This window comes from Sorex fumeus, unplaced genomic scaffold, assembly GCF_029834395.1.
Source record: "Sorex fumeus unplaced genomic scaffold, SorFum_2.1 ptg000006l, whole genome shotgun sequence".
Taxonomy (NCBI): domain Eukaryota; kingdom Metazoa; phylum Chordata; class Mammalia; order Eulipotyphla; family Soricidae; genus Sorex; species Sorex fumeus.
The window spans coordinates 9,825,380-9,850,027 of NW_026606063.1; the positions used below are offsets into that span (position 1 = coordinate 9,825,380).

The 24,648-nt window shown below is 47.2% G+C and overlaps 1 protein-coding gene and 1 pseudogene across 1 annotated transcript in view; one reads left to right on the forward strand and one right to left on the reverse strand.

The window, feature by feature from the left end:
- The window catches only part of BABAM2 (BRISC and BRCA1 A complex member 2), a 417,702-nt gene that overhangs the window by 274,812 nt on the left and 118,242 nt on the right, over window positions 1–24,648 (reverse strand). Inside the window, exon 5 of the mRNA XM_056123586.1 lies at window positions 1,893–2,087. Within this exon, the coding sequence (XP_055979561.1) occupies window positions 1,893–2,087 (195 nt within the window). The remainder of the gene's footprint in view (window positions 1–1,892; window positions 2,088–24,648) is intronic.
- Window positions 2,999–24,648, forward strand: part of LOC130033951 (39S ribosomal protein L32, mitochondrial-like) — a 44,149-nt pseudogene continuing 22,499 nt past the window's right edge.

Below are 24,648 nucleotides of genomic sequence, written 5' to 3' on the forward strand. Positions count from 1 at the left end.
AACTGGTGAGTCACTATCACTGTCACCGTCTTCCCATTCATCGATTTGCTCCAGAGGGCCCAGTAACATTGTGAGGCTTGTTGTTACTGTGTTTGGCATATCAAATACGTCACAAGTAGCTTGCCAGGTTTTGCCGTGCGGGCGAGATACTCTCAGCAGCTCACCAGGCTCTCCGAGAGGGGCAGAGGAATTTAACCTGGGTCGGCCAGGTCGGCTGTGTGCAAGGAAAACGCCCTACCCACTGTGCTATCTCTCCAGCCCCAAATGGTGAGTACATTATCAAATAGAATATTATTTGGCCACAAAGAGAAACCAAGATCCAAAGTATGCTACAACATGGATAAACTTAAATAATGCTCATTGGGAAAAGTCAGTCACAGAGAAACCATATAGTGTGTGATTGTGTTATATAAAATGTTCAGAAAAGGTCGTCATACAGTAGTTCAGTGGCTAACGGGGGCTGTGGGCAGAAACAGAATCAATCGTAAATGGGCATTAGGAGATCTTAATAGAAGGGTTGGAGTGACATACAGCAGGTAGGACATTTGTATTGCATGCAGACCACCAGGTAAGATCCCTGGCATTCCATTTGGTTCCCTGAACACCACCAGGAATAAATAAAAGACAGGATTAAGTTAAATTAACATCAAAAATACATAAATAAAAACAAAAACAAAACTATCTTAATGGAATGATGGAACCATTCTTAAAATGGATTGTCCTAATGGCTACTCAACTTCGCAAATTTATTAAAACTCATTAAAGGATTCACTTAGGATGGGTGAATTTACAGTATATAAATTTCATCTGGAAGTAGGGGGTCCGACAACACCTGAATGTGCTCGGAACTTCTTCCTGTCTCTGCACTTAGGGACACTCCAGAGATACTCAGAAGACCCTATGGGGTGCTCGGGATCATACAATACCCTCCCCACTGTACAATCTCTCTGGCCCCCAAATCTTCCAATGAAGATGCATTGGCCATGGAAATATCTAGAAAAAATGCCAGACAACAACAAAAAAACCAAACCTCATTCAAATATCGTGGGAGAACAGTGCGTGTGCCCCAGCCCAGCGGAGAGGCAGGAAGGCAGGACATGGGATGGGGACAGAAGTGGTGATAGCTGGATGACAGATGGCGGCATCAGGTGGAGATTCTGGATTATATCTTAGGGGGCACACAGAGGTGGATGAAGGGTCTGGTAGAGATGACCAGAACCTATCTTGAAAGGATCACACTGGGCTGAAGTACAGCGAGTGAGGCGCCTGCCCTGCACATAACCGACCCGGGTTCGACCCCCCAGTACTCCATCTGGTTCCCCAAGCACAGCAGGACTGATCCCTGAGAGCAGAGGCCAGGAGTAAACCATGAGCACCGCTGGTGTGGCCCAAACACACACACACACACACACACACACACACACACACACACACACACAGAGAGAGAGAGAGAGAGAGAGAGAGAGAGAGAGAGAGAGATCACATATATAAGGAAGTTACATAAAGAACTAGCAAAGGCTAGTTCAAGGCTCCATGTGCGCATCTCCCTTCGGAGTATGGAGAAACCTGTCATCTCATGGGGTGGCCCTCGAGCCCCACCCAGCCCCCACCAAGAGAACCCCCAAGGGGCCTTGTTTGATGTGCTGGCCAGTAGGCAGCACCCAGACTCGGAATACCCAGGGAGGGGGTGTGAGAGCCCAAACCTCACACTTCCCAGACGGCACCTTCGAGAAACCCAGGGGAACAAAGACACTTCACAGCTCTTTCCGGTTCCGGTTCCAAATCAGGAAGGGGACTGGGGCAAGCTCCACCTTCGGCACGTACAGAAGAGACACCGGACGGGCCGTGGCTGGCACAGGTGACGGTGTTCCCCTTCTCCGCAGACACCTTACCCAGTTGTTCTTCTTCCCGGCGTAGATTTCCATGTTCTCTCCGTACTGAGGTTCTTCCAGCAGCGTCTGGTACTCGAACATGAGGCGGGAGCTCTCGCGGAGGCGGCTGCACTGGAACTGGTGGTACTGTTGGACCAGCTCCTTCACCACCAGCAAGAGGCATTCGGGATTCGAAGGGTTCCAGGAAGCGAGGTTCTGCAGAAGCCAAAAAGAAAAGGCGAGTCTGAAATGAATTTTCATGCAAACCCGGCACCACTTGGGCGCAGCAATACGGGCGGGGAGAGTGACAACATCTAGGAACAGACTATTCTTAATTAGAGATCGACTGAACGCTGAATTTGGACGCGCCTTTCGGGTTTGGGGACGGCTCCTGTGTTCTCAAACTCCATGTGGAAGACGAAGACGGAATTCCATCACGAGTAGGCAGAAAAAGTTAAGTATACAGCAGAAATGCACTCAAAGAGGAAATCTAAATATTCCAGGAGACGTTCAGATTTTAGCTCCTGAAGACTAAATTTCTTATTCTTTCATAATTTGATTTTTTTTTGAATCAGCACCTAAAATTAGCATTCTAGTCTAACTCATTTGACTAGAGCCATAGAACTTCTGTATCTGTAACACCAGATATAAATAAATACTCTGTAAACACTAGTACTCCAGAGGAACACGAGTCAAATGGTAGCGGTTCACCCGGGGGGTGTGAGGGGACAGGAACAGAGTCCAGATGAGGGAAAGTACAATTGGGAAACAAGGTTCAGAGAAAACGAGAAGGAAATGGTTGTAAAACGTCAGAACCAGAAAAGGAGCAAGAGCAAAGGTAAAACGAAATAGAGTCTTTTCAAGTTCTCATTCATTCAACCAGAACTCATCAAGGGCCCATAATGTACAGGATACAACTCTAGCAACAGTAAAACGGTCACATTCTAACATTCAGGGACTGCAAAAAATGTAATGAATCAAAATGAAAAAGATTTATTATGGTGACATTTATTCTGGTTAAAAAAAAAAAACCCTACTGAGAAAAATACAGCAGGAACCCAGGAACCTGACAAAGCGTGAGCTTCAAGGGGAAGAAAAGATAAAAAAAAAAGGATGAGCTTGGCCCAATGGTGTTAAGAGGAACAGGACGAGATCTGAGGTCTGACGATGGGTCCAGGAATATCAGGGTGACGGTATCCTCAGCAGGTATGACCAAGGTGAAATAAAGGCAAGATTATCTTGGCTTAAAGAGAGAAAGGGCAGAAAGAAACTGTAGGAAAGGCCTGGAGTGATTGCACAGCGGGTAGGGCATTTGCCTTGCATGTGGCCAACCCGGGTTCAATTCCCAGCATCCCATATGATCCCCTGAGCACCACCAGGAGTAATTCCTGAGTGCAAAGCCAGAAGTAACCCCTGTGCATCACCAGGTGTGACCCAAAAAGCAGAAAAAGAAAAAAGAAAGAAAGAAACTGGGGCTAGAGCGATAGCACAGCGAGTAGGAGGTTTGCCTTGCACGCGGCCGACCCGGGTTCGATTCCCAGCATCCCACAGGGTGCCCTGAGCACAGCCAGGAGTGGTTCCTGAGTGCAGAGCCAGGAGTAACCCCTGTGCATCACCAGGTGTGACCCAAAAAGGAAAGAAAGAAAGAAAGAAAGAAAGAAAGAAAGAAAGAAAGAAAGAAAGAAAGAAAGAGAAAGAGAGAAAGAAAGAAAGAAAGAAAGAAAGAAAGAGAAAGAGAGAGAGAAAGAGAGAAAGAGAGAAAGAAAAAGAAAGAAAGAAAGAAAGAAAGAAAGAAAGAAAGAAAGAAAGAAAGAAACTATAGACAGCTAGTGCAGAGAATTCGAGGGAAAGTAGAGGGAGGTGTACGGCTAAGTGAGGGAAAGGTCTGCTCAGCTGTCCAAGTACAGAATGTCCCTGTCGAGAGGCGGACACGTGACAGTGGGAAGAGAAAGGGAAAGAACAGCAGAAAAGAAGGTACACAGAGAGGGAGCTCCACGGGGGCTGGCCCTAAGGGGGAGCACAGAGCTCACGCCCGAGCTGGAGGCAAGGTCAAAGTCAGTGAGGAGGGATGAGGGGAAAGAGCACTGGACACTGAGAGAGAGTGTGACCCCAGGGTCCGAGGGGAGGGGTGCCGCAGAGACCCCAGCGAGGGGGAGGGGTGCCGTAGAGGTCCCAGCGAGAGGCCCACTGTGGTGAGAGTGTGACATGTCACCAGCACTCACACTTCTGCTTGGGGCTGACAATGTTTCACGCCACACCCAGCACCAAGTGGCCGCACCCCTCCTACTGTCCCCAGGTCTCTTTTTGTCCGCTCCCTTCCTCTGATTTCCGCGCGAGACCAGTGAATATAAATTCCACTGCCTGGATGCAAATGCATTAAGAGGAGGAATTTAAATCGACTATTAGCTGGGAGGCAGCAGATATTAGAGGGCTGGCAATGGAAAGACTGCCACTGTGGACCGTGGCGTGGAGGCCAGGAAGAAGCCAAGTTCCTAAGGGAAGTGAGAGTTGGTGAAAGGCGGGTGAAGGCCAACAGACAACAGGCCTCAGTGAACAGGAAGGATCGTTGGAGTTGGTGCAGGCAGCCGCCCCACCCCCACACCTTCAGAAGCCCGGGGCAGCCTCACCCACATGCCGCCGCCATGGAAGCTCATCAATCAGCCCAGAGCCTCGGATTAAATCTCAGAAGTGATCAACTAGCCACAAAAATTTCTCCAATACACTGGTCCCCTGAGGGAAACTTCGGAGGGAACCAGCTACTATTCAGGTCTCCCAAAGAAGAATAGAAAGAGTTATGCTTGGAATATCACGTTTCACTCAAATGAGAGAAAGAATCCAGAGTTCTGACATCCGTCGACGATCAAGAATCAGGGATGCTGTCTCATATGCCAAGGTGTCGAAAATCAGATGGGCTGGTCACATAATGAGATTTAAAGACGACCGTTGGACTAGAGCTGTTACCGACTGGATTCCACGGGATGTCAAAAGACCGCGTGGCCGCCCACCTTCCAGATGGTCAGACTTCTTCATCAAGATCATGAACGATCGGTTTGAGGCCCTTCATGTTCCCAGAGCAAACAGATGCCATTGGGCTACACTAGCACGCGACAGGGACAAATGGAGACGTTACTGGCGCCCGCTTGAGCAAATTGCCGACTAACGGGAAGTTAAGTGATTAAGTGAAGTGACACTGGTCCCCAGATGAGAACTTCAGGATGCCCTTGGGAAGGGGAGGGGGCAGATGAAGTCCCTTGATCTGCCAAAGCCCCTACAGCTGCACTCACACCCCAACAGCTGCTGCCAAGCCAATGGCTGGACTCCACCACCTCACGACTAAGCTTCGCAGAGACATCAAACTGCGAAAAGTTCAGGTACACTGGGGTTTTTTTGGCTGACAACTCCAGCCTTCTCGGAATGGAGAGCAGACAACCCACCTCCCCACCTCTCCATACCTCCAGAAGCCCCGGCAGCCACACCCACATCCCACAACTAATTTTTTGATACGTCCATAAGCCAGTTAGTGATAACATAAACATAAACAAGCAATATAAACCAATTATTTGGGGCCTGCTATGGGGACAGGCTTGAGTGGTGGCTGGGAAAATGGCGACAATGGTGGAAGGAAGGTCACAATGGTGGTGGGATTGAGGTTGGAATATTGAATGCCTGTATCAAATGCATCGTGAACAACTTTGCAAACGATGATGTTTAAATAAAGTGAAAAATAAAAGACAGAAAAATGGTCAGAGTTGATATGCTAACCTAAAAGATAGGAGGTGCAATCACAGAACGGTGTGTTTGTAACTGAGCTGAGTGAGATACTCAGCAAACAAGTGTGGGACCCCAACAAGGCGTGTGTCAGAGTTGCTGAGGGGGAGCTGTAGAGGTAAGCACTGGAGCCAAAGAAGTCGGGGGCTGGGAGACAGCGTGCTTGAAGGATTATTCAGGGAAAACTTAAATTGCCTGGAATCAAGAGAAGAATCACAAGGGATCAAAGAGCATGTGTTGAATCCTTGAGGCGCCTAACCAATAACAATGAAGGAGGGGAGGGACAGGTCCCATGCCCTGACAGCCAGAATTTCAAAACTGGAGGGTGCGGGGCAGCGCAAAGAAGAAAACAATTTCCTCTGCAGCAGTAAAAAGCAAGGCACTACCTACCACCCCTCTCCCCCAGGCATAAGTTGAGGAGTGTGAGGGAGAGACCAGCTACTCTCTGGGAACACTGGGAGGTAAGACAGAATCTCAAAGCATAAAGCCAGGCTTTAAACTAGCATACTTCACCTGAAATCACCTAGAGACCCTTAAAAATAAGGACATTTGGGCCCATATTCTAGTGTAAGTGGAGAATTAGTGTATGTCTTATGTACTATATTGTCGTGCATTTTTATTAAAGCTCCACGGGGGTTCTAATGTGCAGGAAAGGTTGAAGACAGAAGGAAAAAGAGTCAGAGAAGGTACTGAGAATATCAAGAGCTTTGCTGATAACAGAACATGCAAATCCCCCCAAACATCCAATCTCAAAAATATCTAGAAATTAGCATCCACTTAGGAAAATGCAAATACATCACAATGCCCAAAGGGTGAAAACTATGTCATTTTCAGAGTTCTATGTAAATCCTAATAACTTTTTATATGATTAAGTCAATCTTTATGATGACCATTTACATATTATATCGCTGATTTGGAGGAAGTGTGCAGAGGGACCAGAAGGAAGGGCCAAACCTCTCGTGGATCAGATTTAACCCATTAATTTGCATATGTGATCCTAATAGTTATCTTACACACCTCATTTACATGAGGGCAGATGAGAGCACCTTACATGCCCATCTTAAGGTCAAGTGCGACTCTCATCCTCCAGATTTTATTTGCATATGGGCACATGATGTTATCTTAGAGCCCACCTAAGGGCATGTGTCATATGACTGGTCCTCCCACAATCAACCCACGCTCTCATTTGCATATTCAACCAGACTGGCTCTTCCAAGCAGATGATCTCTCACGGTGTGACCAATGAGACAGTTGAAGGTAAGGATAGGGACGATAGAGAAACCCAGGTCACCACGGAACTAAGCCCCCTTTCTTCACAGCTTCTGCCCCAGCACCCTGCTGCTGCCTGTCTGCCTGCAGTGACACACAAACTTGAGCTGTTAACTACGGAACCGTAACACAGAAGGGCTCCAGCGGTCAGCTTGGTTAAGTTAACAAGTTGCTCACAAGAACTAGATCACTATCTGCTGCGACATTATGCCATATTACAGATAAGGAAACAAGTGAAAAAGTGGCCCCATATCTGATCCAAAGTCAAGGGCTATTGAGCAATGAAGCGACATTTTGAACGGAGGCAATCGGCCCCAAGTTCTTGCTCAAGCACTGTACCGAGGGTTCCTACACGTTTCAGTGTCTGCAACCTTTTCTGTTCTTAAAGAGTACTGAAAGCCTCAAAGAACATCTGTTTATATGAGTATATAATTAAATTTTCTAAATTAAAATTGAAACCAAAAAATGTTTTAAACATTCATTTAAAAGTTCCCCTACCACATGTTAACCTAAAAACATATTTAATGAAATGGTAATTATTTTCAAAAATAAAGTAAGAAGCATGGCATTGTTTTTACATTATTGCAAATCTCTTTAATAGTTGGCTCTCAGTAAGAGCTGGATTCTCATCTGCTTTTGCTTTCAATGTAGCAATGTTCTGGCTGATGAATGAAAGAAAATTTAGCCTCATTCTTACGAGTACTTTGAAAAAAGAAGAAACGTTTTTAAGCCTTTACAAGTGATACTCCTTTTCTTCCTTGATATTACACCAAAACTCAACAAAGAGCCCTGTCTTTAAAAGGTTAATTTCCACCCATCTGTCCTGTACTTCGGGTCTTTTATTCACGTGTGACATTTTGTCGTCATGTATTGGTCATTTAGGAAGTACTGATTCACCGAGATATGTAAAGATCTCATGTAAATATTGACGCAGTTCATTTACATAACATTTTGAAAAATCAAAAATATCACTCCCATCTCAAAGTATCCTTTAAGAGGCTAAAAATTACTTTGGTCTATCAGGTGGGTTGATTTTCAGGGTCTAATGACAATAGGAAAAATTACTAACTGCTCTTTTTATTTACAGGAAAGACAAGATTTTAATGCGCAGGTGAAAACAACAAAATAAGAGGCAAAATAATCGTTTCAGCAAAATCTTCACTGCCAAAGCTCTCGATCCAGAGACATAAGGTTCCCTTGGAGCTACTAAAGGTCACATTCCACCCGTAGGCGAGAGCAACACGAATGGTACTCAAATGATCTCCATGCAGTGTGCTATGCATTTCCTTTCTATAATCATCATCAAACACGGACAAATAGGAAAAATACACAACATTCCATATTTCTTGGGCAAGAATCCCTTTCAAGTCCTTCCTCCAGTACAAAAAGAAAAGGCTTTTAGTTGCCTCATTTTATACTTTCTCTCATTTCTCTGCTTAAAAAGACAGAATTCTTTTGTCTGTTTTTATTCACTGCAGGGTGATGGGCAGTGCTTGGGGCTTACTCAGGCATCTGTGCTGTTCTCAGGCATCATCCTGGTTCTTGGGAACCATGTAGTTTCAAGGTCTTGGAGCCCAGGGACTGGGCCTTCCCACATGCAAAGCATTCATACCACCCTCTGTGTGAGCTCTCCCTGGCCCCGAAATATATTAAGTTGTGGCAATAAGGTCAGCATGAGGCCATCAGTGGGTTCGATCCCCACCTATACAAGCATTATGAAAGCAAATACACTGGCGAACATCTTGGACCAATTTGGCTTCATTTCAAGTGACACGATCTAACACATATTAAAGGACCTAGCCCCTTATTAAACCATCTATTAAAACATAATCTAGCGCTGGAGCGATAGTACAGAGGGGAAGGGCACTTGCCTTGCATGCGGTCAACAGGGATTTGAGCCCCAGGCCCCACGGGTTCCCCAGGCCTCCAGGAATGATTCCTCAGCGCAGAGCGAGGAGTAACCTGGGCCGCGCTGGGTGTGGCTCTACAAATCAAATAATAACAATCCAATACAAGAAAATGTATTTGATCCCCTAGGTCACCAGCACACACTTCACTGAAAAACAACTGAAAACATCGCCACCCATCAAGGAAGTGCAGATGTTCAACAGGAAGGGAAAAAAAAAAAAAGTAAGTCCTTCACTATTGCTACATAACCACTTTTAATTAGGTAATTTGTGGTTTTAACCACTTTTCCTAGAAGGGGAGAACACAGAAGATATGCTAGATTTCACTCACTCCTTGAAAGTACTCTGGGTATGGGTGTGTGGGTGTGGGTGTGTGGGTGTGTGTGGGGGGGAGGGGGGAGTTGCAAACCATCAGACCCAGACCTCACACACAGAAGATCCACTGAGTCAAATCCCCAACCCCTAGGACACATCTTTAGAACAGGACCAGCAAGGCAAGGCACAGGTGTCTCCCTCCTCTTGAGGAAGATAATGGAGAAAATGACCAAGTTTCCTATGGGAGGGAGAAGGGGAGAGGAGGTTTAAATTAACAGGCCTTTTTTAAACCAAATATGGGGGAAATACGTACTTATTTCTAGCCCAAGTCATTAAGTTGAGTGACATGTCTTGGGGTAATGCATGAAAGGAGAAATGTGAAATGTGGTACTGAAAGGTAAGTGTGAGACACAGGAAACAATGAAATAACAGTAGACAGGATGTTTCCAAGTGCAGAATAAGGGCTGGAGACACTGCAGCCCACAGGAGGTGGCTTGTGTAGAAGCAAGCAGCTGACACGGTTCAATCCCCAGCACAGCCAGGAGTGATCCCTGAGCACAGAGCCAGGAGGAAGCCCTGAACACCGTCAGGTGTGGCCAAAAAACAAACCCCGCTCACCCACCCAATAGAAGGTGTGGAGGGGCTGGAGCTATAACACAGTGGGCGGGGCATTTGCCTTCCATGCGGCTGACCTGGGTTCGATCCCGGGCATCCCATATGGTCCCCACTGAGCACCGCTAGGAGTGATTCCTGAGTGCAGAGCCAGGAGTAACTCCTGTGCATTGCCGGGTGTGACCCAAAAAGAGGAAGAAAAAAAAAGGCGTGGAATGACGGAATCACGCCCCCTCCCCCTTACTAGGGGAGGCTTCCTGCCCTTTTGGCCTTCTTTCTATTTTTCTCTTAATTTCTTATGAATTAAAAAGAAGTGAGAAATGAAAAGTGCGCCGGGAGAGAAATGCAAAAATACATTTAAAGAAAGACAAAAGCGAAAGAATTAACTGCAATTATGAAGCTCCATTCATTCCACAATGCGCTTCAGGAGCGGTTCAGAGCAGGGATCATGCCAGTCCTTATTAAAGACAGTTAACCCGAAAGGTTGAAAAGCTCCCTGACGCGCAAGGGACTGAGCATGACGGGGCAGCACGCTCACCTTCTCTGACCCGGGGCTGGCAGCCCGGCCCTCTCCAGGGGGAATTCTGGAGGCCTCAGTTTCTGGAGGCCTCAGTTCCCGGCGGCCAGGCGGCAGAGGTCAAGATGGGGCCACTGGCCCCCATGGTCCTTGGCCTTCACCCATGCACTCGGCCACACCTGTTGCCCGCCCCGTCAAAGACTTCAACAGGCCCCACCAACTGTCGCCTCAGCGCTGCCTTCTCTGAGGGGTGAGGTTCACAGCACCCCCAGGCCCGCACAATTCATTTGTGCCTCACTCACTTAAAATACGGAGTATGGGCCACACTGAAGAAACTGTGTGGGTGTCAAGCAGCCCAACAAGTGAGAGCAGGTGGAAAATCATGTCCCAGTTCCTCTCTCTGAAGAAATGCAGAAAGCAAAAAAGCAAACCAGCATACAAGCCTGGACCCCTCACTGCCTAATAACTGATGGGAGAAAATTTTCTAAGGGGAAAAAAATAAATCTTTGAAGGTATCTTTTTAAACTGAGATATATAATGAACATGATCTTTGTATTGGCTTCAGGTGTACAATATAATAATCTGATGATCTGTGTATTTTGAAGTGATCACTACAGGAAACAGTATTTCTCTCCCACAAAGAGTTTCAATTTTTTTCTTTTGATAAACTTAAATCTCGGCAATTTTCAAATATACAAAATAGTATAATCATTGGCCATAATCATCAAAACAGGTATGTATCCATTACGTATCAGGACTTAGTTTTATTTATTCTATAACTCGGATCTGTCCCGTTGGGCTGGATTCACCCTCCACTCTGCTCCCTGGTAAACTACCAGTTTGTTCTCTGAATATGAATTTTGCAGGGTGAGGTAGGAAAGAGGTTGGGTTTTGCTTGTTTTTCATTCCAAACATAATTGGGGTCATACAGCATTTGTCTTTATCTGAATTATTTTATGTAGCACAATGCCCCGTGTTGATGCAAATGCCAGGATTTCCTTATTTTTCATGGCTGCATAATAATCGGGGGTGAGTGGGTGTGTACGTGCATGTCCCACGCTTTCTTTACCCACTCACACATCCAGGGACACACAGGCTGCAGCTACAACCTGATTCCAAGAAATAAATGTTGCAATGTGCCTGGGGCCACAGATAAGATTTTTCCAGGTCATGTTTTCACTTTCTCATACAAATATGGAGAGGTGAAACCACCGGATCATGTGGCAGTTCTATTTTTGAATTTGTGAAGAACCCCCCACACTGCTCTGCATAGTAACTGCTGCAGTTCACTCGCCCCTACCCAGCACGCACAAGGGTTCCCCTTCTCCACGGCCTCCCCCCAGATCTGGCTATGCCTTAACTCTGCTGTAACAGCTGCGCCAACAGGCATGAGACGATATATCATTGTGGTTTTCATGTGCAGTTCCCTAATGATCCGCGATGCTGATCGCCTTTCCATATGCCTACTATTCACCGATGTACGCCTAAAAACTGATCTCACAATCGAAGCTTTCCATTAGAAACCAGAGAGCTAGCACGGGGAGGGGAGGGAGCTTGCCTTGCACGTGGCCAGCCCAGGTTTGATCCTCCAACACCTTGAGCCCTGACAGGAGTGATCTCTGAGCACTGAGTCAGGAGTAAGCCCTGAGTACCACCGGATGTGGCACCCCCCCCCAAAAAAAACTTTTTCATTAATAAAAGGATCAGGTGCATTAATAGATGAGAAACACTACCCCAGATTACATAAAACTTCTTCCTACAAAATTTTTCACGACTGCCAAGCATATACATGAAAGAAAATCAAGTATGAGCAAAATGCGAATGGCTGGGAGCTCACGGGCGAGCCCCAGCACGACCTGGTCTGCTGGACACGACCCACACGCAATGCATGAGAAGTGTGCAGCCTTACTGATAATCAAGGAAAGGCAATTTTCCTGGCTTCTCCTTTTTCATCATAATATGCACACAGAGTAAAATATTTTTGCTCACAGTCTAATACAAAAAGCAAAAAAAAAAAAAAGTGAATCTGCCTCCTAATCTATACTTATTACCTACTCTCCCTCCTTCCCAAGATGACTCAGGATCACTGAGATATCTGAGTTTTTCATTCTTGAGTAGGAGAACAAAGGAAATGCTCAAAGCGTCTTCAGCGAGGGCAGGAGGGCGAGAGGCACAAACGAACAACTTAAGATAGCACTTCTGATCCGTTTTTACCAGAGGGCCGGAAGAGATAGTACAGTGCTCGTCTTGCACACAGCCAACCTACGTTCAAATCCCAGCACTCCATGCGGTCTCCTGAGCCCTGATCACAGAGCCAGGAGCATCAAAAGAGTATGACCCAGAACAAAATTTTAAAAAAACATCTTTTTAGGGGGACTGGAGCGATAGTACAGCAGGTAAGTGTTTGTCTTGCACGCGGTTGACCTGGGTTCAATTCCCAGCATCCTATATGGTCTCCCGAGCACCGCCAGGAGTAATTCCTGAGTGCAAAGCCAGGAGTAACCCCTGATCATCACTGGGTGTGATTCCCCCCACCCAAAAAGACCCAGAAAACAAAAGAACATCTTTTTATAGGAGCCACACTGGGAGGCGGGTGGGGTGTTATGCCAAGGCATCAACACTGTACCTCTCTTGAATATTCCTATAACTGTCCCCTGGCTTTGCTCATTCTGGGCTCTGGGCCCAGTTCTTCGAAGCCCAGCAGGTAGCTGTCAGGATTCACCTGGGTCCCAGGGAGGGAGTCTCAGTAGACGCTGAATAGTCTGACAGGTGAGTCTGCGTGCAGCGGGGGCCGGGCCCCACAAATGGTCTCTTGCTCTCCTGGGATTCGGATTTGTAAGTGTAAATGGAAGCAATCTCTCACTCAGCATTCCCCATAAAACCAAGGAATAATGATGAGAAACAAGAGTTTAGATCTTAAACTTGCCAGGCTCCTTTTTTTTTACGCAAACAGCTTACGCCAGCAGAGAGGCAGTTTCCAGACCACTTGCACATCTGAGAGTGAAAACTGGTGTCATTTATGTATTTTTTTCAAGAATCTTAAAAAATTGTTCCTTCCAAATGCTCCCAGAAATCCAGTGTTTGAGACACAATCTTAAAAAAAAAAAAAAACAAATTAAAGGAAAAGCTTCCTAGACCAAAAAATGTGTCAAGAGCTCTTTGTGTACTTTGATGAAACGGCCAACAACCTCAATGCCTGACAGTTAAGAAATGGTTGAAATTGTTCAAGTCAGCAAAGAAACAACATGAAGCCAATGTGTTTACAATAAAGTCTAAGAAAATGCATTTGTTAACACATTCCATGGAAACAGATCTAAAGCTATACACACTTATGGTCAAAAATCTGATTATTCTCCTCCCCTCCAGCCCTGCACTGCACAAATGCGTGAAGTAGGGCGATCAGGAGTAAGGAGTGTGAGTGATCTGGCCAGGGCGCGGCTCTGAGGCAGGAGCCTGATGGCACGTGCAAGGCTGAGTTCAGTGGCTCCCCAAACACCACGGAGGGTAGCACTGGTGGTTTCCAAGCGCCTCTGTGGTTACCTGGTGGCCCCTCACTGCGGGAGGGGGTCCTAGGTACAATTCTGCTTGTACTGTTTGGGGGCCACACCCAGCAGTGCTCAGGCTGACTCCTGGCGGGACTCAGGGGACATTGCAGGGGTGCTGGGGGTCGTATCCGGGTCAGCTGCGTGCAAGGCAAATGTCCTACCCACTGTACTATCACTATGGCATAAATACACAACTTTTTTTAAAGACAGAAATGTTAACAACTAATGTTAGAGCTGAGAGCTACCAAGATTTTTTTTAAAAATGTATTTATTAATTGAATCACAATGAGGCACACAGTAACAAAGTTGTTAATAATTGGGTTTCAGTCGTATAATATTCCAACATCCGTCCCTTCACCAGTGTTTATCACCCACCACCAATGTCCCCAGTTTCCCTCCTGAGCCCCCAATCCCCTGCCTGACTCTTAAGCATTTTTTTCCTTCTTCCAACTTTTCTATTTTCCAAAATTTTCTGTGGTTATGTTTGTACATATGTCCATACATAGCACATGTGCACACTTCCATAATGACAAAATTAGAAATGTGAAAGTAAAGTAACACACTTCAGATAGTTCATCTCAAACTGTTTCTAAATCTCCAAGATTAAGAAATGTCACTCGCTATTTTTATGCCTCTTCTAATCAATTCCATGGCCTTCTAGATAACAAATCTCCTATCACCTAACCCCAAAATAAACACTCTTCAAGTAACCTTGGAGTTACTATTTCTTAAATCCTTTTTTTTTTAATGTAGGAGGACTGCTATTTATTTAGCTGACTGAATTGCCCAATGTGTAATAAACTCCACATTACTTTTTTCGAAACATTTTTTTAATTGGATATCCGTGAGACAGGCCATTACAAAGCTGTTCATAATTGGGTTTCAGTCATACAATGACCAGCACCCATCCCTCCACCAGTCAGTGTACATCTCCCACCACCACTGTCCCCTGTTTCCCCACCATCATCCCCCAGCCCCCCACCCCCCACCCACAGCCTCCCTCTACGGGAGGCACTTTCCTTCTTGCTCTCTCTCTCCTTTTCCTTTCGTGCATAATGGTTTGCAATACAGGTGCTAAGAAGGCATGGTGTTGGTTCAGGGCATTCAGTACTTTTATCGGGACGCAAAGTCTGGAGTAGCTTTTCAACTGGGTGGAAGCTTTGGGGTGTGGATGTGACTGCCTAGGCTTCTGGAAGTACAGGGAGGTGGTGGAGAGGTAGTATATCCCAACCCCAAGAAAGACTGGTGATTTCAGCCACAGAACCCGAATACCAAAATTTTCAGCAGATTATATCTTGGTGAGGTCTGTCCTGAGACGGTGGAGTCAGGCCAGGGCTATAGCGGCAATTTGGGGTTATGGAAGCAAGCAGCTGATGGGGGCTCTGCTTGGGCGGGCACAGGCCAACCCTCCCCCCCACACACAAATTTACCCCAGTCTGTTTAGTCATGTGCGAGTCTGAGATGAATTGTGGCTTTTGATCTCTTTCAAGGTCTATCTATGAGTCTCTGAAATAAGGCCAATAAAAGAGCTTGTATAGCTGAACCAAGAGGTGGTTTGTGGGCACGGCTCCCACATAGCTAACTTTTGGCCGTTTAATTTCTTAGTATACTTGAGGATCTGGCCAAAGGCACCATGGCAAACTCAGGGTATCAGGAAGCCTGAAGGCACCAACAGGCTGCTGATGCACTCACCCCGCGGGTACAGGCTGACCCTTTCTTAAATTCCAAGTCTCATCAATCATTTTCCAAAGGTTAACATAACATTGAGCTCTTAGGGTAACGGTTGTAGGAAAGTTATTGTATTTCCCTCAACCAGAACTCCACTTTAAAGGCGATTTAAACAGAAGTTGTGGGAAATGATCACTGACATATTACATTTCTAACAGCATGTATCTAAAGAGCATGACTACTGGGCAGGGGGAGCGGAGGGGGACACCGGGGCACATCCTGCAGTGCTCTGGGATAACTCCTGACTCTGCTCAGGGGTCACTCCTGATGATCCTCAGGAAACCGTACGTGGTGCTGGGGACCAAGCCGGGGTGGGCAGCATGTAAAGCAAGTACCTTAATCCCTGGACTATCTCCCCAGCCCCCAGCATGAATGTCCTGGACGTCCTGTCACCTGCAGCACACAGGAGATCAACAATTAAAATTGCTACTTGACCTCCTAGTAAGAGGACCAAGGATTACCACCGTGAATTTCTCCCCCACACACCAAGGACAGAACTGGAGAATGCCTCTACTATACATAATACCGTCATTAAACTGTCCAAAAGGGATCATAATAAATGGTGCTTCCGATTTTTTATAACGTGGCAACTTCTTCAGGCAGAGATTATTGGAGCTACTTGAAACCTGGGAAGGTGAATGGGAAGGAGGCCGCCACCACGCAGAGCACAGGCCCATTCCTGCTGCAACAACACTCCTCACATGAGTACAGTCGTGTGGCTAAGAAAGCCGGCAAAAACACTCCCAAACATACACCGGGGAGCTTGAGAAGTTGACTCCTGGGGAAATCATCTCATGTCGGGAGGGGGCTACACTGAGCAGTGCCCACAGACCACTCCTGCCACAATGCTCAGGGCACCAAGCCAGGGCCTCCAACATGTAAAGCACACAACACCAGCCCTGGAGGCTATCACCCTGGCACCCGGGGTTTTTATATGTTATTCAAGAAAACGGGGTTCAGTTCCAGAAAATATGGAGGAATATGGAGACAGATGCGAGAAAGACCCCCGAAGCCCCCTCTGCATTCCACACTGCCGCTCTCTCCTTCCTACTGGTCCCCATGTGGCTCACTGGCCCAAATACTCGCGTCCTTTGAAGCTGAGGGGCAGCTTGACCTTCACGAGAGCGTAGATGCTTGTGCTTTGTGGGGAGCGCTGCTGCTAACGCCATGTGCACCACCTAACCCAAGCCCTAGCACATCAGCACTGCTGGCCCTACGTGAGGACGAGCCCGTGGCTGGCACAGCAAGAAGAGGGGGCCGGGACTCTGAGGACATCCAGTCCCCAACACCCCCGGGTGCTCCCACAGTCTGGCGAGAAGGCATGAGCTGCCAGAGAGCCGCCAGGGGCCTGAACTCAGAATCCCACGAGTTTCAGCAGACACGGCCCCAAGCAGGCCCAGGCCCCCTCCACCCCCAGGACCAAGGCCTCGGGCTCTAATGCAAGCGCAACAGGCCAGGCTGAGGGGGTCCCTGTAACCCAGGCAGGGACCCACAAGACTTCTGAGGGCAGAAGGACCCACTCAACAGCCTGGGACAGGGGGCTGGGGAAGGTGATGTCAGCCACTGGGTGAGCTGGTCCGAGCCCGCCTGCTGACTCATTTCGCTTAGCATGATACTTTCCACGTAGAAAGAGTACATTCATCGGGGGAACATAAAGTAACAAAACAGGAGACTAACACCCCAGAATGGCCGAGATAAGTACCAGGAGGTTCACTCCATGGCTTGGAGGCCAGCCGAAAAGGCAGCTCAGCTAGAGAAGGGAGCACCAAAAAGAGTGTTGGGAAGATCCTCCCAGGATGGGAGATGCATGCAGAGAGTAGACTATAGGCCGAACAAGATTGCCACTCAATGCCTCTTTTGCAAACCCATAGCACCCAAAAGGAGAGAGAGAACAAAAGGGAATGCCCTGCCACAGAGGCAGGGTGGGATGGAGGGGTGGGGGGTGGGAGGGATACTGGGATCATTGGTGGCAGAGAATGGGCACTGGTGGAGGGATGGGTACTCGATCACTGTATAACTGAAACCCAAACACAAAAATTTGTAAGTCTACTTCTGTACCTCATGTTGTTTCACTAATAAAAATTTAAAAAAAAAGAAAAAAAGCCGGCCCACTGAGCCACCAGCCCACCGTCCTTGGCAGCCCAGGCTGCAAGCTCATACCCTGGCCGGAGCTTCACAAAGCAGAGGGAGAAGGGGGGTGACATGGAAGCTGGGAAACAGGACCTCTGCCCCGATGGCAGCAGGTCCCTGCAGCTGGGCCTGGAGGAAGCGTCGGGGGCCACAGCCACCTGCACCACGTAGGTCTGGTGGCACGGGATCCTCGGTCGGGCGGCAGTGACTGAGGGAGAGGTCCCGTCAGGGTGGCTCCTCTCTCCTCATGCCCAAGGGTAACCCCCAAACCACATTCATGAGCAGAGATGCTGAGGGTGAGAATGGAGGAAACAGAGAGCAGGAGGGAAAAAGATCACAGGGAAGGAAGGTTAGAAACTCACGGGGGAAAGAGACACCCAGATTCTGAAATCACCAGAAAAAAAAAAAACAAGAACATACAGCAATTAAACCCCACATATCAATTTAATACTCACCCTAAGTGTGAGCAGTCTCTACTTAGCAATACCAAAACACAGCACGACTGTGTGGATTTAAAGGGGGGAAGCGGTGTGTGGGGGCTGGGGAGGGAGTACAGGAGCCAGGGCAAGCGGCTTGCATGTGGCCAACCCCAGTTCAATCCCCGGCACTGAGTGATCTCTGAGCACAGAGCGAGGAGTCAGCCCCAAGACCACTGGGCATAGTCCGAAGAGTAGAAAGCAAAGAAGAGAGCAGGATCCAGGCGGTGGGAACCGGCTCAACTGGCAGCGCACAAGCTGACCAGGCATGAGTAAGGCCCTGAGTTCGATCCTGGACGATGCACGCTCCTCTCTCGCCCCAAATAGTGCCGCCTTGGTGCCCTGGGCACCACCAGCCCCGGAGCAGACCCTAAACAGTGCCAGGTGAGGCTCCCAAACTAACTGACCAAGACAAAGACGGATACAAACATGCAGAGAAATGTAAAGGGAAAAAAGAACAGAAGAAGGTGTGTGCAGGGGGAGGCAATATTCTGTTCTGCTATGATCTGAAGGAAACTCAGAAATAAACACTGGCAGATCAGGAACCGGCAAGACAAATGGCCAAAAGGCATATGAGGGGCTGGAGCGATAGTACAGCGGGGAGGGCGTTTGCCTTGCCTGCGGCAGACCTGGGTTCGATTCCCAGCATCCCATATGGTGCCCCGAGCACTGTCAGGAGTGACTCCTGAGTGCAGAGCCAGGAGTAACCCCTGAGCATCACCTAGTGTGACCCAGAAGAAAAAAACAAACAAACAAACAAAAGACATATGAAAAAATGTTCTGCATCCCCAACCATCAGGAAGGTGCAAACCAAAACAACAATGAAATATCACCTCACACCACAGAGATTGGCACACACCAAAAAAGAACAAGAACAATCAGTATATGTGAGGAAAAGGGGGCCCTCGTCCACTGCTGGTGGGAATGTGTACTGGTCCTGCCTTTCTGGAAAACAATATAGGCATTCTTGAAAAAAAAAAAAAAAAACTAGGAATGAGGCTCCCACTTGACTCAGATTTTTGCAGGCCTCTGTTCCTTGCAGCACTATTGACGACAGCCGAAACCTGGAAACAACCCGTGTCCAAGAAGAGATGACTGGCTAAAGAAACGATGGTTCATATACACAGTGGAATAATTACTTGGCCATGGTAAAGGCCCTCCCGTTGATCGTCGATTTGCTCGAGCGGGCCCAGTAACGTCTCCATTGGAGACTTTGTTTTTACTGTGTCTGGCATATCGAATACTCTCGGTAGCTTGCCGGGCTCTGAGAAATGATAAAATCATGCAGTTTGCTGCTACGTGGATGGCTCTGAAGAGTATCACGGTGAGTATCACAGTCAGAGGGAGAGAGACTGGCACACATGCGCGATCTCTCTCATGTGCAAGATGCAAAGAAACATAATGGCGGAAGGACAAATGCCCAAAGGCAACGAACGAAAGGAAAGAACGTGAGAGCTGGTCTTCACTAGCAAGCACAACGCTTGCGGAGGGCAGGGCCGGGAATGGCTGCACTAAGGCAATGGGAAGTGCTGGACCGGGGAAGGGGGAGGAGCTGTGGGCTAGAGCAATAGCACAGCAGGGAGGGCGTTTGCCTTGCACGCAGCCAATCCAGGTTCGATTCCCAGCATCCCATATGGTGCCCTGAGCACCGCCAGGGGTAATGCCTGAGTGCAGAGCCAGGAGTAACCCCTGTGCATCGCCAGGTATGATCCAAAAAGCACACACACACAAAAAGGAGGGGGAACTGAGTGGTAGTGTTCTGCATGAAACCCTCCCGGGAACAGAACTGTAAACCATAGTGCCCAAATGTATTTTTAAGCACTCTCTTAGAAGCAGACTGGTGGATGGGAGGCAAACGGAGTGGGGTGGGGGGGAAGGGGGAGGGGGCACCAGTGCAGGGAAGTGGACACGGGTGAAGGAGTGAAGGGACTGGTGCTGGAATACTGAATGCCTGAAGCTCGGTCATGAATAACTTTGGGGAAGGGGGGGCGTATCAGCAAGCCCCCAGCAGCTGTGTTTTCACAAGCCCCGACAGCCTTTGGGAGCCATTACAGCAGGGCCCTCTGAGTCTGAGGTGTGCGCGGGCTGCCAGGACGTCTGAAGGTGTTCACTGCAGTCTAAGCTCACGAGATTCTGGGGAGTGAGGAAACGAAAGTGAGATGCAGCTCCCCGGCATCCAGTGAACCGCTAAGGAGACAACCAATGTAAGGTCACTTCCGGGATTCATAGAGGTGCGGGCAAGTATTCCGAGGAGGAACATAAGGCCAAATCCTCAAACCTCGGCAGGAACTGCATCTGACAAGAAATCGGAACGAGGTATCAGCCTGTGCTCGGTGCTGAACCTCAGAGCTCAACTCTGCCCTGACCAGACTCCCCCATCATTCTGCTCTTCTTTTGGTTCTAATTATGGTTGCAATTTCGTAAAGTTTTTACCTAAGAAATCACAGTCACCTGCAAACACTCTTCTTTTGGAAAAATGGATCTAGCTTGACACGTCGTAAATATGTGAGTGAAATCTCCTCATTGTGACTCTTGGTCCTTGACTTCAGAAACCTAGCAAGGGAGGAGCCCAGAATCCTGAAGTGACCTGAAGAGCACATGACCTTTTAAGATGTGCTACAGAAAAGTGTTTTCCCTAGTTTTGAATACATGTCACAAATTGGGCAACAGACAATGGGGCGTGCTTGGAACAAAAGGGATATGTCTCCTTCAATTAGACATTAGCTGGCCACTGAGCAAACTGGACAGTGAAGCATCGCATCACAACTCCAGTCTACTGGGGCCAGTCCAGAGCCCAGGAGGCCGCAGGGTATGCATGGGTCAGTCTCAGCTCTCTTGAGAGCTCTCCAAGGTTCTGACCTGCCTTGCAACCAACAACCAACTTCCCTGGAAATTTTTACAAACTCTGTAACTCAGGCTCTTTCTAAAAAAAAAAAAAAAAGTGTCTCAGTGCCTTGCAGGGGGGAAAAATAAAGCAATCCAGTCTATTTCTTACCATCGATAAAATATAGTTACTACTCAGCAGTGCACTGCTTCTCCATTGATGTAGAATGTTAGTTTTATATATATATATATATATATGTATGTATGTATACATTAAGCACACGTGCACATACACACACACTTAAGAAGGACAAATGCAATGTCTCTGGCAAAATACACTCGTCTCCCAGTAGCTAAAAAGTCACTTCCCCACATGTGTTTAGCTGGTAGAGTAACAGAGAACAGACAAACTACGGAATCCTAAATCTGAACTATTAGCATCCTGCTCAGTTGGCAGTCTCAGCCCCAACTGCTAAGTAAGAGCCTTCCACACAACAGACAAGGCTTGGGGACTCTTCCTGCATCTATCAAGAGAAAATCCCCTGGCACACTGTGCCAGAATTTCTCTTTCGGGATCACTGAGGCTGCCTTTCTTGTTTGGTTTCTTTCAAAGTCCATTATGTCATTCATCTACAATATACGAAAGTACCTCAAAATTAGACTTTTGGTTCCATTTAGAAAATTCCATAAAATCCTTTCTTGCCATTGACAGCTGCTTGATGGGTTACCTTCCAGTTCCTCTTCAGGCAGACCCACGCCTGGAGAGCTGCCCTGTCTAGTGGATCTTTCGAATTACCAAACTTGCTTCCGTTTCTTTCTGTGGAACTGGGGGCAGGTACATAATATGGAAACAAAGATGGGGGTGGCAGGAGGGACACAGTGTCTCAGACCATATCTCTTGGTTCAGGTTATTTAGTTACTAAGAGAAAGAAAGCAGAGAGCAGACTCCTTTCCGTCCTATTAAACCAGTCCAGTGGAAACGTTAAAAATTTGGGCTGGAGCAATAGTACAGCAGGTAGGGCATTTGCCTTGCAGCTGGGTGACCTGGGTTCAATCCCCGGCATCCCATAGGGTCCCCCCGAGCACTTCCAGAAGTAATTCCTGAGTGCAGAGCCAGGAGTAACCCCTGAGCATCACTGGGTATGACCCTCCCCCCCCAAAAAAGAAAACTGTTGAAAATCAAAGAAAGGGCCCACCACAAAACCTTCACTATCCTTTCTACTCTTAAAGATTGCAATTCCTTCAAGAAAAGGAAGCCACAAAAACGTAATACTGGAAACAGCAGACTCACAGGATGGAAGCACCTGGGATTGAACTAGATTGAGTAACAGTAATTCTTCCTTAAGAGGTTGACTTTACCACCCATGGAATGGGAAAAATTATTTACCCAACAGCCATCTGATAAGGGGTTAATATCAAAGATATATAAGACACTGGTAGAACTTGACAAAAAAACTTCCAACCCCATCTGAAAATGGGGAGAGGAAATGAACAGAAACATCCTCAAAGGAGAAATACAAATGGTCAAAAGCACAAGAAAAAAATGCTCTACTAATCATCAGAGATGCAAATCAAAACAACAAAGAGATATCATCTCACACCAAATAGACTGACACACATCCAAAAGAACAAGAACAAGCAGTGGATATGGGGAAAGAGGGCTCCTCGTTCACTGCTGGTGGGAATGTGGATGGGTCCAGCCTTTTTGGAAAACAGTAGGTCTATTCCTCAAAAAAACTAGGAACTGAGCTTTCATATGACTGGGCAATACTATTCCCAGAGATATACCCCAGGAGCTCAAAATTAACACACTGCAGAAACTAGCCATCTGGACTTCTACGTTCACTAAAGCTCTAGTCATGATAGCCAAATCTAGAGACAATCCAAGTGCCCAAGAACAGATGACTGGATTAAAAAAAAACTATGGTAAGTCTAGACGATGGATACACAGCTGCCAGGAAGAAATGAAGTCAAAAACTTTGCTTATACATGGATAGACATGGAGAGCATTATGCTTAGTGAAATGAGTCAGAGGGAGAGGACAGATACAGAATAACTGCACTCATTTGTGATATATATTTAAAAAAAAAAAACAGTATGAAACTAATACACAAAGACAGTAGAAATGAGGGTCAGGAAGACTGGTCCATGGTCGGAAGCTGCCACAAAAGTACAGGAGGGAATGCGAGAAGGGACCACTGTGACAATGATAGTTGGAAATGATCACTCTGGCCAAGAACTAAGTGCTGAAAGGAGATAAAGTCCTACATATGATACCCTTTCGGTAACAGTATTGCAATTCACAGTGCCTAGAAGCAGAGAGGGGTGGGGAGCTGTGGGGTGGGGGGGAGAGAAGAGGGAGGTGTCTGCCAACAGAGGCACAACAGAGGCAGGCTGGGGAGGGGGGATGGGAGGGGGGACGGAAAGAAAACATTGTTGGTGGGATGTGTTAGTTGGTAAAGAATTGGAACCTTGTATGACTGAATCTCAATCATGAACCACTTTGTAACTGTATATCTCAGGGTAATTCAATTTTTTTAAAATGCTTTCTCTGGGGCTGGAGGGACAGCACAGTGGGCAGGGTGTTTGTCTGCCTTGCACACGCCTGACCCGGGTTTGATTCCCAGCATCCCATATGGTCCCCATGCACTGCCAGGAGTAATTTCTGAGTATAAAGACAGGATTATCCCTGTGCATCAGCTGGGTGTGACCCAAAAAGAAAAAAAAAATGCTGTCTTTTTCCCCACATTTATGATACTGTTTATAACCTCAAAAACAACTCTACTTAGGAACAAAAAGCTCGAGCATTGGAAAGAAAGTATAAATAAGTAACAGTATTATGAAATTTCCCCTCTCAGAGAGCCCAGCAAGCTACCAAGAGTATCTCGCTGGCAGGGCAAAGCCTGGCAAGCTACCCGTGGCGTATTTGATATGCCAAACACAGTAACAAGTCTCACAACAGAGACGTTACTGGGCCCGCTCGAGCAAATCGATGAACAACGGGAGGGCAGTGATAGTGATTATGAAGTTTAATTTTGGATAAACTGCCAGTGTAGACTAAAGGCTGGCGTATCCGTGGCCCCGGACTGGCGGTTGCTCCAGAAAGGATGGTGCCACTTGGCTGGGCTGCTGAGAACGCACACCTTCGGCCCCAGTGCCACCCAGAGCCCCGAAAAAGCCACAAACTCCAAGGCAGGAAGGAAAATAGCAGATGTGATTTCTAACTCAATTCAGATTGTTTTTCCTAGGAATGTATTTAAATTGTCCAGGTTGCTCGAATATCATCCAGGGATCTGATTTTGAAGGAGACAGCTTGTTACTGGCTTTCCTGGCGGTACTACAAGAAACAACAGTGCAAGCTTATTTTAAGTTACTGTGTGCTTCTGTGTTTCTTTACAAGACATTAACAGCAATCACTGAGTTAAAGCAAACACTTTGTTACGATCTCACTCTTCCTTAAAATGTCTTCCGGGATTCTTTTTTCCTTTTAATAAGTAGAAATTTTTTTCCCCTAAATTCCAATGTCTTCTGCCCACTGGTGTTTCAGCTTGGAGCAAATCATTCACACGATGCAAAAGCATCCAGCTCCGTGAGCCTTCCCTGGCCCGGAGCAGCTCACATCCAGAAGTTGAGTCCCCCACATCATCCAAGTGCTGCTCAATCTCCAGTATCAAGCAAGTAACACTT